At 60.9% G+C, this 12,390-nt stretch overlaps 1 protein-coding gene and 1 pseudogene across 1 annotated transcript; both read right to left on the reverse strand.

The window, feature by feature from the left end:
- Positions 1-550: 550 nt before the first annotated feature.
- LOC119100828 (valine--tRNA ligase-like) lies at positions 551-11,038 on the reverse strand (annotated as a pseudogene).
- Positions 10,808-11,604, reverse strand: LOC119100115 (valine--tRNA ligase-like). Its single transcript, XM_037223228.1, has 2 exons — positions 11,433-11,604; positions 10,808-11,057 (listed from the first exon to the last, which is right to left on the reverse strand). The coding sequence occupies exons 1-2, from the start codon at positions 11,588-11,590 to the stop codon at positions 10,808-10,810; spliced, it is 408 nt and encodes a 135-aa protein (XP_037079123.1). The 5' UTR covers positions 11,591-11,604.
- Positions 11,605-12,390: the final 786 nt, after the last annotated feature.

The raw sequence follows: 12,390 nt of genomic DNA on the forward strand, positions 1-12,390 counted from the left end.
CCCGCTTTTCAGGCCACCACTCTTCGCCGATGTAATTACCGTGCTCGTGTCCGTTCGAGCCTCCTGAAAACATCGCCACATCGCCAGCGAGTGAACGGGAGCCAGCCACCACGACAGCGCGGCCCGTCCTGGAAGAGCGATGCTCGGACAAATGCCGCGGGACGTGTGGACGCCGGGAGGTGAAGACTGGCCGCGCCTCGTTCAACGAGTGCTCATTTGAAGTCTGCGGAGTCGGGAACCACGTTGGTAGCCTCGTTGGTACGCGTGACGACTAGCTGGATGAATTTAACCCCGAGGGGGCTATTTTCCAGGGAAATGCGGTAGCCATCCGCACCAGACCGGCGGTTACCATGGCGGCGCCACGAGGCTTGCGCTGGGATGTCCGTATATGATTGCTCTCTCCATCTGATAGCTGACAAAAAGCTAGCCCCATCCCCTCGTGCACGACGACGGACCGGAGGCCACGGCCCAGGTCTGGCACAACCCGCCAGCAGCCGATGAGCGCCGTCACGTTCCCGCGTCCGCGCCGGACGGCGACTCATAAACAGGGTCACGTTCGCAGGCGTGTATTGGGAGGTGGGACGTCACTCCATGAGCAGCAGCTGCTGCAGGCCGCGCTCGATGCTCTCGATCTCGGCGCGCAGCTGCACGCTCCGGTCGGCGTTGGCCGTCCGCACGTCCTCCGGCACCTTCGTGGCGTAGTCCGCCATCTCCGTCTGCGCCGTCAGCTTCTCCAGCGCGCCGGCCAGCTGTGTCTGCTTCTTGCCCAGTCGCTCCCGCTCTTTCGCCGGGTCCACCAGACCCTGGCGGAGGGTCGGGGAGTCTGAGACACAGTCGGGAGCACACTGGACGTTCCACCGCCGCCCCGTGTGCGGTTTACTACTACCCAAGCAGTTTAACGCCCCCTAACCGAGCGGAGTGGGCTTCGTCAGAACTAACAAAACACGCTATAAAGTTGTGCAGTAACGCTCTCGGAACCCGCCCGGGATCCCAACAGAACAGCACCCGAGCCGAGCCCACCACTTTCCTGCCGACCCACGTCGCTCGCGTGGCCCGAGCTGAAGCCCGTACTTCTCCCTCCGCGCTGCTCACCTTGAGCAGCAGGTGCGCCTCACACTTGTCGGAGACGGTGCTGATGGCGCAGCCGGCCGGCGGCTCGGCGTTCACCTCGACGCGGCTCGAGTAGCTGAGCGTGGCGACGGCGGCGGCCAGCCGGCGCAGCACGGCCGCTGTCTCAGGATCGGAGCAGCGCAGCACCAGGTGCGCGCGCGTCTTGTTCGGCAGGTTGTACTGGGCGCGCAGCGAGCGCACCGTGTGCACCACCCGCTGCGCCAGCTCCACCTCCGCCTCCAGCGCCGCGTGCCGGTACGGCGCCAGCTGCGGCACAAACACGGCCGGCGTCACGGCATCGCAGGGCTAGTGCGTCACACGGCGGACACGCGACGGCGGCAACGGCGCGACCCCACCGCACGGGTCGGGGCACGCTTGAGCAGGCGAAGACCGAAGCGACAGGAGCCCAGCGTGTGCCGTCCGTCAGGATGGTGAGTAGCGCGGCGCGCGGCCGACGTACGCAGAAGGCCCCGGCGCCGGCCGTAGCCCCCGTGACCCCGGCCCCTGACGTCTGCCCCCGCCGCTGACCTGCTCCGGCTCCGGGTACGCGGTGACACAGATGCTAGGCGGGGCGTCGGGGCTGCGGCGCGGCAGCCGCTGGAACAGCTCCTCGGCGATGAACGGCATGAAGGGCGCGATGAGCCGGAGCGCCACCTCCAGGCAGGTGTAGAGCACCTGGCGCACAGCCGCCTGCCGGGCCGGCTCGCCGTCCGCGAACACCGGCTTGATCGACTCCTGCAGACCAGGCAACACGGACTGAGGAAGGCCTCGCGTCACCCGGACACCGCTCGATAGAGACGGACTCCTGCCGACCGGATGTGACGGACACCGGCGGCCTGCCCTGACATGGATGACACGGGCTGAGTGCTGACTTGCGCAGCAGACGACACGGCCGAGGACGGGCCCACACAGACCGGGCTGACCGCGGGCTGCCGCGAGCGACATAACATGGGCTACGGACGAACTCGGGTGGGCAGGCAACAACGCACGACGACGAATAGAACAGAAATCAGTTCCAGTACATCACGTGCTGTCACCCAATCAGCAGGCTCAGATGGCTGACTCCATCACATAATCAAGGTCAGGTGCCGGGTATCTCAGATGTGGTACCAGACAGCAGCACACCAAATAAGGAGGCGGCCGTGTCACGGGCCAGCAGCAGTCGGCACTCCTACTCAGGTTCGGACCGCACATCGGAAAGGCGGAATGGTAAAATTCGGAGCAATGCGGAAAGCGAACGACAACTGGAGAAGTCGTGACACTAAAATGCCATGGACAGGTGGGATAACCTACATATTCAGACATAATCCATGAATTCAAAGGATCTATAAACTAGGTTTGTTTATGTCTACCAAGAACCAGCTGAAATCTTCTCCGTCACAGACAGTCAAAGCACTGCAATTATGTCTCGCTCGCACATATTTCGCTATGCCTCCAACCGCAGAGCTATGATTAAAACACTCAAACTGAGGCACCATCGCCAGATAATCGCCACCAAAGGGCCCATGCTAAGCATAAAATTTTCCAGCATTGACAGCAGAATAAGAAAACTGGCAATACAAAAAATGGCACATGAATCCGAAGAGTGCTCTAACTTTCTGCCAGCTTGACTCGATACTGATTTCTCTGCGAGTCCAGCCCCTCAATGAGTATACATTCCCGATGACCACCAAGTTGCAATTGAAACCGAGTTGCAGTTGCAGCCTCTTCACAAGTACACCGGGCCTCATGACTGTAACATCAGCCGCAGACTACATCAGCCAAGCATCCGCGGTCACCAGTTTCACACTCGGTGCAGACACCCGTGCGGCATCATAAGAGCACAGCGCGTGGCGGGACAACGCGGCCCCTCGCAGACCGCACGAGCACCCGCAGGCCGGCCGCTCACCAGGTACACGTCGCAGAGGTCGTACAGCCAGAAGTTGTAGCACGCAGTGGTGGCGGCCTGGAAGTCGTAGTTGACGAAGCCGGCGTCGCAGGCGTCGGTGGCGGCCGACAGCCGGGACAGGATCCATCGGTCCATCGGGTCCAGACCACCCGCCGACTCCTGCCGGCGCCAGGTCACGTCACACGCGGATCCTGCGATGGGGTATCCACGGGCTATCCAGACTCAGTTCCTAGCTGTGCCAGCTCAGGGTCAGGTCACGGGGGTGGTATCCAACTCAGAGACGACACACAGGTCACAGAGTAGCCCAGCCACTGACTGGTATCACGGCATTCCCGGTGGCGAGAGAAACAGCGAGACCGGAGCCATCACGGCGAACAGCGAACAAGGAAAATCCAAGGACTGACAGAATGGAGTTCTGGTGATAAGCACAGAGCATGACCTTCAGCCTGAGACCAATATACCTTTCAAAAAGTCATCTACCATTCATATTTCACACACAGTTTCTAATTCATTCAGCATGAGCTTTTGTAGCGTGAGGCACAAGCGTGAAGAGTAAAACATGCAGTGGATGATACGGCATCCATGCAAGCCAGTGGACAAAAGCGGAACAAACGCACTCAAGTATCTTCATACTGAGTTAGTTGGGTGCTCTAAGACCGGTTTCGGCTACACGGAGGACAGTTCGGTATTGCGCCTGTGTGAACAAAAAGCAACTGCCCCGGCTGCCGGGGTTTGCTAAGTGTATCTGCATTATGCTGCCAAAGTCTCCAGCTCCCGCTGCCTCTCGCTGACGCAGCAAACCATTCCGTGTCTAAGTGTACTGCGGCGCCTGTCGGATTCAAACGCCTCTCAAAGCAGCACAAATGTCTCGCACAACAGCGAGTGCTCTGGCTGACACTGTCACGTGTTGGCGACGTTTGCAGCCAGCCCAGCCCGCCAACAGCGCCGCCGGCCGGCAAACGTGCAACACCAGCGTGCGGGAGCGGACAGTCCTCGCCACGCCGGCACACAAGAGGAGCTGGTCCGGCAGGCGCTGATAGCCGAGGTTAGCGAGCTGGCGGGACCGGACAGCGGGGCACAGACTACGCTCTGTCCCGCCTCACCTGGGCCGGCGGCCACGAGCCCCACTCATCGGCCAACGCCGTCACGTGGCGGCGCCACCGTCGCACCGGCTGGGCCAGCGTGGCGGCCGGCGCGGCAGCCAGCCGGCGGCAGAGCGCCGCGTCCGCCGCCGTCGGCCGCCAGCCGCCCACGTAGCTGTGCTCGGCGAGATGAGCGGCCAGCGCGGCCGGCGCCCAGTCGGCCGCCTGCAGCGCCGCGCGCCGCCGTCAGACGAGGCGGCGCGCGGACAGCGGGGCTGGGCTCGGGGCCCGGGCACCGGTCTGACACACCCCACCAGGGGCGTGTATCATTGGGGACACCCTCCCGGGGTATCCCCAATACCAACATGCGGGCCCGGTGAGGTACGGGCAAAGGTTTCGGTCGCATTCCAGAGCCCGGAAGGTAGAAAAGCTACGCTTCGGGGACGCGCTAAATCACCGAGATGATGATACACTTCAATCGTGATCGTGGCAGTCATGGCTACCCGAAAACGATGGTAGGTTTTGGACTGAATGACACTACTTTCTACCATCCCAAGCACCCAAAGGCACCCATAGATTGGTACAAATTCGCAGTGGCGCCACACCGACACGCCTTCCACACAGTATATCCCGCAAAAACTCACCTCGCCTCACCTCACCCCACCAGTCACCGCACCTCACCTCGCCCCACCAGTCACATCTCACCTGACCCCACCAGTCACCCACCAGTCACATCATTCCACCTTGCCAGTCTCCCCACCAGTCATCTCACCTCACCTCAACCCACCCCATCAGTCACCCCACCTCATCTCACCTCACCGCACTCCACCAGTCACCGCGCACACACGCATGAGACGACTTAGCGTGCATGGCAGCGTGCTCACCCCGCCCCCCGCCGCCGGCATCTCCGCCGTCGGCTCGAACGCGTCGCCCAGGTACAGCATGGCGAACTTGGTGGCGTTCCACAGCTTGTTGCAGAAAAAGCGGTAGCCCTGCACGCGCAGCACGTCCAGGTTGATGTCGCGGCCTGGTGGCACAGGCCGCCGGTCAGGCAAGGTCGGCGACGCCTGCGCAGGCCAGCGCCGAGATGGCCACCGCCACAGAGAAACAACCAAACTGAGTCAGAAGTCGCAGAATGACGAATGCTGAGCACCCCTTCCCCCAAATGGGGTTTCTGCGAGAGAAGGATGGGGAGAGTATTCACCACACCACACGCTCCGTCCCAGTCCGGACGGGCTCAGTGGCTCCGGGATGCCGGGCGTCGCTTTTGAACGCGAGGTTCTGCATTCGAGACAGCTGACCAGCAGCTGTGTTTGGTATTCCCAACCCGGTCGGAGTAACAGTGACGCGCTACCGGCCACAGCTGTTATACGTGCGTTAAGTGCTTCAATTGTCTCTATGCCTGGCGTCAACGACAGTAAGTAATAACGACCATTGCATGAGAGAATACGCCCTCAGCCCGCCAGGCAGGATGCACATCCGCAGGTCAGACCATGCCAGCGGATCACGGGATTGCTGTCTGCCCCTTTAACGCGCACGTTCGATTCGAATCCCCTCCCCGCAGACCCCGGCCTCGCTCCCTGCGCGGCACTGCACCACTGGCGAGGGGGGGGGGGGGGCGCCACTGACCCTGCGTCGTGTAGGCGCAGAGCGCGAACCGCAGCGCATCCGTCCCGCACTCGGGTATGCCCTTCGGATAGTCCTCCTTCTGCCCCTGCATGGCCTTCTTGACCTCGGCAGGGTCCAGGTTGCTGTTGTGCAGCAGCTTGTGCAGGTCCTGCGACAGATGGCGAGAGTGGGTGTCACTGGAACTGACGCCGCCCACCACACGGCGCTTCCACCCCACCGCTCGCCGCCGCCTGAGCTCAGCTGAGGCACCGGGGCGTCACCTGACCCCGGGGCGTCTCCGGGCCCCGAGGCGCCTCCGGGCCCTCGCTGGCCGTGCCGCCCGCTCATAGACGTGACCCACCTCCAGCGAGATACCCCGGATGACGTCCAGCGGGTCGATCACGTTGCCCAGAGACTTGGACATCTTGCGACCGTGCGCGTCGCACACCATGGCGTGGAAGTACACTTCCCTGCGGAGGACCCATGACCACCGTCAGTCAGGACAGACACGCCGAGGCCACTCGGCATCAGTGCGCAGCACGGCACGCTCAACTGTGATGGGCCCGCTCCACCGAACAGGCATGGCCGGCGCAGCAGGGGGTATCCTGGCAGAAGGGGCAATTGCCCCCTCTGCCAGCTTAGGAGACCCTGTTCAAAACTAAAAGCCCCCTGTTCGTAACTACGAGGCTCCCTCTATACATCAGGTAGCCCCTATTCTGGATCAGGAGGGCCCTCAACTGCGTCACAATGTGCCTTCCATGGAACAGGAGGACGCATTTGGGAAAAGCGAGCCTTTTTGTTGAGTGTGGAAGCTGAGTATTAATCGGGACTTTGTCCAGCGTTTTTTCAATCGTGTACATTTATTCAAAGGGACATCTATATATGCAATATATCTCAATGTAGATTATATACAGGAGCATTACATGTATTATTCTCACACCACCCACACACGCACGCACGCACGCACGCACGCACGCACGCACGCACGCACTATATATATATATATATATATATATATATATATATATATATATATGCACATATATCTTATTATTTATGTGTAGGAGGCACGTGGCCTAGGTAAATGCCTGCTTCCAGCTCAAAACCCGTGGCAACGGTCCCCGAGACAGCTATCAAGAATACACCGGTAGCCCCAGAAGCACGATGGTCACAAAGCTGCTACCTCAGAAATGACCTATTGAAACGTCCGCAGCGTCCACGCACAGACTGCTGGCGGGCGCCGCCCTTTTGTAACGTTGCGTTGCATAACCACTGACCGACCACGGCATCCGCCATGGTCCACACGAGCAGAAGAAATCACTCACTTGAACGGCAGCTGGCCCATCAGCTTTCTGCCGAAGAAGACCATCCTGGCCACCCAGAAGAAGATGATGTCGTGGCCGGTCTCCAGCAGGGAGGTCGGGTAGAACCGCTTCAAGTCATCCGTCTGCCAGACAGGTGACGCGTGTTCGGGGCTACACTCACAGCGCTGGACGCGAGTCAAAACGAGAAGCCTGGCGGGTCGGAGCGTGAGGCGGTGAGCCGTGAGCTCGCCAGCCGCAACACGTAGGGAGTCCCGGGGCCGGGCCGGGCGGCGGACTGACCTGGTCCGGCCACCCGAACACGGAGAACGGGAACAGGGCCGAGCTGAACCAGGTGTCGAGCACGTCCGGGTCCTGGCGGAGCGAGACGACCTCGGGCGCCACCTGGAACCGGTCGGCAGCCTTCTGGCGCGCCTCGGCCTCGTCCCGGCCGCTCACCCAGTACCGGCCGTCCGTCTCCTGCAGCGGGGGAGGCCGTTCAGAGGATCACGCAACGTCAGCCGGGCATCTCTTCTGACACCGGCGCGGAGTTATAGAGCCATCGCATACCCATTCCTTGCATGTAGTGCTCCTGTTCCGCTGATGTTATGGCAGGTGGCCTTCTCGCAACACTTTCTCATTTGAGCTGTTAGGTGGCTTTCATAGAGCCTGTCTCAACTTGCTTCACTTTTCCTGCACTTACATGCCTTCACCAAAACTTGCACCACCGCTGCCTCCCGCCCCAGCCTGCTCGCACAGCACCGCGCCTTTCCATCAGCCGTGCCGGTGCCTCACCTCGCCCCGAGGCACGCTGTCGTCGCCGACGGTGACGAAGTAGGCCGGGATGCGGTGGCCCCACCACAGCTGGCGCGAGATGCACCAGTCCCGGATGCCCGACATCCAGTGGTACCAGGTCTTCTGGTACGTCTCCGGGATGATTCCGCAGCTCGCCGGACTTGACCACCTCCATGGCGTCCGCCGCCATCTCGTCACACTTGACGTACCTGACGGTGCCGCCGATGACGTCACGTCCAGCGGGCACAGCGACGAGCAGGGACGCGGCAGGCGAGGGGATAGTTCAGCGACAGGCCGACTTACTGTGGCCTGATTTGGGCTCAGGGGTGCGTCAACAGCAAGGGCCATTCAACATGGTGTATTGGAGATTAGGAGAAGTACAGCGAATGCTGACGGGTTCATCCATATGCTTCCTCATCTAAGACTCAGCTACCATGCAAAAGAGAAATCAAAAGCTCAGCGGAAATGACCACCATCACGGCTTATCATCACACACAACAACCAGCATCAGCCACGCCCTATGGCTGATCAGCGTGATGCCGTGCCGGAGGCCGCCCCCCCCCCCCCCCCCTCCATGGCACTGACCACTGGGGCTTGATAAGCGGCTCGATGATGTCCTTGGAGCGGGTGCAGATGGGCACCACCATTGGGTTGTCCTTGGTCTCCTTGTACAGTCCTTTCTCCTTGAGGGCTGCCAACACGGCGCGCCTGGCCTCGAATCGCGGCATCCCCTGCAAGCCGGACAGGGACGATCAGGGACGAACGGTCAGCAATATCGCTGGTAGGGGGGGGGGAGCGGTCAGCAGCACCGCTAGTAGGAGGGACGGCCGGCAGCACCGCTGGTAGGAGGGACGGTCAGCAGCGCCGCTGGTAGGGGGGACGGTCAGCAGCACCGCTGGTAGGGGGACAGCCAGCAGCATCGCTAGTAGGGGGGACGGCCAGCAGCACCGCTGGTAGGGAGGACGGTCAGCAGCGCCGCTGGTAGGGGGACGGTCAGCAGTGCCGCTGGTAGGGGGACGGTCAGCAGCGCCGCTGGTAGGGACGGGCGGTCAGCAGCACCGCTCACAGCTGGGGTCCGTCTCGCGCGCCACCCACGCACGGTACAGCGGCGCCAGCTGTCACTTCTCACACGAAGGGGAGGGGTCAACCAGCCAGGCAGGTGACATCTATCTGTCGATAACCGTAGCGGAGCCAACCAGGACCACAAGCAGATCACAATATCACTGGTGGGTCATTTTTATTTTTTTCATCAAGAATTCGATCGTTTCACGAAACGTTCAACTCCCTTGGCCATATAGAGTCGACATATATCACGCCCGTTAATGTGGAAACCCACAAAACACCCAGCAACCAGGCCCCAGCGTACGGCCTCCGCATACCGCCAAAGGCGAACATTACAATAAGCCGCGCACTGTGACGGCCGACAGCGTGACCTTCTGACCGCTGCGTTCGGTCTGCCTGGTGCATCGCTGTCACGCACCTGGCGAGGCCGACAAACCACAGCTGCTGCCCATTACCATGATCGCTCCACTTTCCGAGCCCAACACGGCGCGTCCCGACAACTCCAGCCCACGCCAGCCGCCGTCGACGCCGCCGCCGCGGCTCCGCCCGTCACTCACGGAGAACTGGCCGCAGTCGTCGGCGATGCGGCCCTCGTCCGTCATCATGGTGATGAACGGCAGACTGTGCCGCTTGCCGACCTCGTAGTCGTTGGGGTCGTGCGCGGGCGTGATCTTCACTGCGCCCGTGCCGAACTCCATCTCGACGAACGTGTCGCACACGATGGGCAGCCGGCGCGACAGGAACGGGTGCAGCACGAACTTGCCGTGCAGGTGCGTGTACCTGCAGGCGCAGAGCACAGATACTGTGAGATCGGGCCGAGAGCAACGCATAGCGACAGCTGGTCCCATTGGCGTGAATGAGTTTTACGCGGGATTTACGGATATTATTACAAGCTGGCCGAATAAACCACCTAACATACATCTGAATGTTGTTCTTCAAATAAATGACGCAGTCAAAAATCGGCATGTTTTGTAAATGGTGATCGGTGGCATCGCGCAAACATACACTGAAAGCGTTTTCCCCGAGCGTACAAACGCTCTGAAACGCTTCGATTCTAGAGCAATCCCGCCAGGACATCAAAGCGAGTCCGGCACCAGCAAGGGTTTACGGGCTCGCAGTACGACTCATCATGAGGCGTGACATCCGACTGATCACCTGAGGATACCAAACACCACATGCCACCTTCACCTACGGTTGAGAACTGACCTGAGACTACGACCCGTCTTGAACACTGGAGTAACACGCAGGTCCCGCATAATTCTGAGCAGCCTAGACCTCCAAACACCTCCAAAACACAATACGTCTACCGCTTTGGAACATTGGACCCGCAACATTATACGACTTCAGCTCTTCCGACCAGGCCCGCGGTCCAGTAGCACCCCGCCCCCGCTGCTGCCGCGAAGCCCCAGCACGCCCCCTGGCGTCTGACCTGGGATCGTCCGGGTGTACGGCGACGGCCGTGTCGCCGAGCATGGTCTCCACGCGAGTGGTGGCCACCACCAGCTCGTCGCCGCTGCCGTCCACGCGGTAGGCGAACGAGACGAGCACGCCGAACTCCACCTTGTCCTTGTAGCCGGGCACGGCGAGCAGGGTGCGGCCGGGCAGCTCGCGCTTCTCCACCTGGCGGCGACACGAGGCCAGCGTGAGTGAGGCGCGGTGGTGCGGTGCCAGCCAAATGCGGCTCGCACTCGGCACAGTACCCAAGGCATCGCTCGAATACAGCACGGACACCATTCACACAAGGCACAGGATACATACCGACCACGTATGGCACATAACGGCCCACTACGGTACACAACGACCAAGTACGGCACATAACGGCAAGGTACAGTCCAGGTGCACCACAACAAGCACGTGCCCAGCGTGGACATGGCGCAGATGTACACCGAACGCGGCATGGGCGTAGCACGGGCCCGGTGCGCACAGGGTCCGTGTCAGGTCCGTTCCGGGCACAGCACACTTCACGCACGCGGACAGCAAGCGGACACGAGCCAGGCCGGCCGCGTACCTCGATATCGGAGATGGCCGACTTGAGCGTGCAGGACCAGTTGACGAGTCGCAAGCTGCGGTAGATGACGCCCTCGTCGTGCAGGACGCACGAACGCCTCCTTGACGGCGCGCGCCAGCTTCGGGTCCATGGTGAAGCTGGCCCGGGACCAATCAAAGGACGAGCCGAGCCGACGCAGCTGCTCGTAGATGAGATCGCCCTTCCTGCGGAGACGCGAGCGCGATGGAGGGGGGGGGGGGGGGGCGTCATACAGACCCATACGTCACATCCAGGACGGACGAGGCACACATCTGCGTCTTTTAGGTTGTGCATCGCGGGATACAGCAGGCCACGTTTACAGTAAACGTCCGAATGTTGGCGTATAAGGGGCATCGCTGTTCCAAACATGGTACCAGTAGTTATTTCTGCCTGATAATCAGTGCCTGTCAAACAGGAGCAGTGTCGGACATGAAGTGTTTTCCAATAAACAACGAAAATATGGCAGCAAACATGATTCAACACAAACTCTGTACAAGTGATACAGAGCCACCAACATCCATCATGCGCGCCGCTGCGCTGCTCGCCCGCCCGCCACTCACTCGTTCTTCCACTCCCAGACTTTCTCGACGAACTTCTCACGGCCGAGGTCGTGCCGCGTGAGCTTCTGCTCGCGCATCAGCCGCTTCTCCACCACCACCTGGGTGGCGATGCCGGCGTGGTCGCAGCCGGGCACCCAGAGCGCGCTGCGACCCTTCATGCGGTGCCTGCGGGCGACGGTAAATGGTGACCGGGCGGCTCGCGGCGGGGGAAACGCTTGCTGGGAAAGGCCCCTGTTGCAGGCTGGGAAAGGCTCCTGTTGCCTCCCCCACATTACTAAAGCAGTTGAGTATGGTTGGAGCATGCTGATGATGACTCCGAGTCAACAGGAGCCTTCTGCCTTATGACCAAACCAGCTGCTGCCTTATACTGACTGGGGAATCATTGCAAGGTGTTCAGTATCGTTCGATCGTTCGTCAACACGCATCCGTTGGCTGATGCTGTATTTCGAGGTTTGGGCATCGGGCCAGGAAGAGGACATGCGCTTCCTCTCCCTGGCGGCGCTCGCGAGACGACTGCCCCGTTACCGGGCGGCGCGACCCCGCACAGGACACGACACATGTGGCGCAGTTTCCGGGCTGGCCGTAGGACCGGGGTCGCAGGGACAGTGAACTAAACAACACATAAATCTAAAGGGAAACTCGACAGGGGACCGAGAAATGGAGATGAAAACAGAAGCTCAGAGACGGGACAGCAGAGCCGACATTTCACAAAGAAGGGGAACCGTGTTAAGGCAGATTTGTATGGAACACATGGTATGCTGCAGAGATGTTGTTTTTTCGACCACTGCGCGTCACAGGTTGCAGCTCAGTCTCGCTACAGTCACGTCATATGCTGCAGCTCAGTCTCATTGCAGTCCCGCCACAAGCTGCAGCCCAGTCTCGCTGTGGTCTCGCCACAGGGTGCAGCTCAGCCAAGCGCCAAGCACTCAGCCCCCCCTCTCCTCTCTCTCCTCTCTCA

This window comes from Pollicipes pollicipes, unplaced genomic scaffold (genome assembly GCF_011947565.3).
Source record: "Pollicipes pollicipes isolate AB1234 unplaced genomic scaffold, Ppol_2.1 Scaffold_4881;HRSCAF=5763_pilon_pilon_pilon, whole genome shotgun sequence".
Classification (NCBI taxonomy): Eukaryota; Metazoa; Arthropoda; class Thecostraca; order Pollicipedomorpha; family Pollicipedidae; genus Pollicipes; species Pollicipes pollicipes.

Coding starts and splice junctions, on each gene's coding strand:
- LOC119100115 (XM_037223228.1), bottom strand. CDS start 11,590: ATGAAGGGTCGCAGCGCGCTCTGGGTGCCCGGCTGCGACCACGCCGGC. Junction 11,058..11,432: donor GTCTGGGAGTGGAAGAACGA/GTGAGTGGCGGG, acceptor GCGTCTCCGCAG/GAAGGGCGATCTCATCTACG.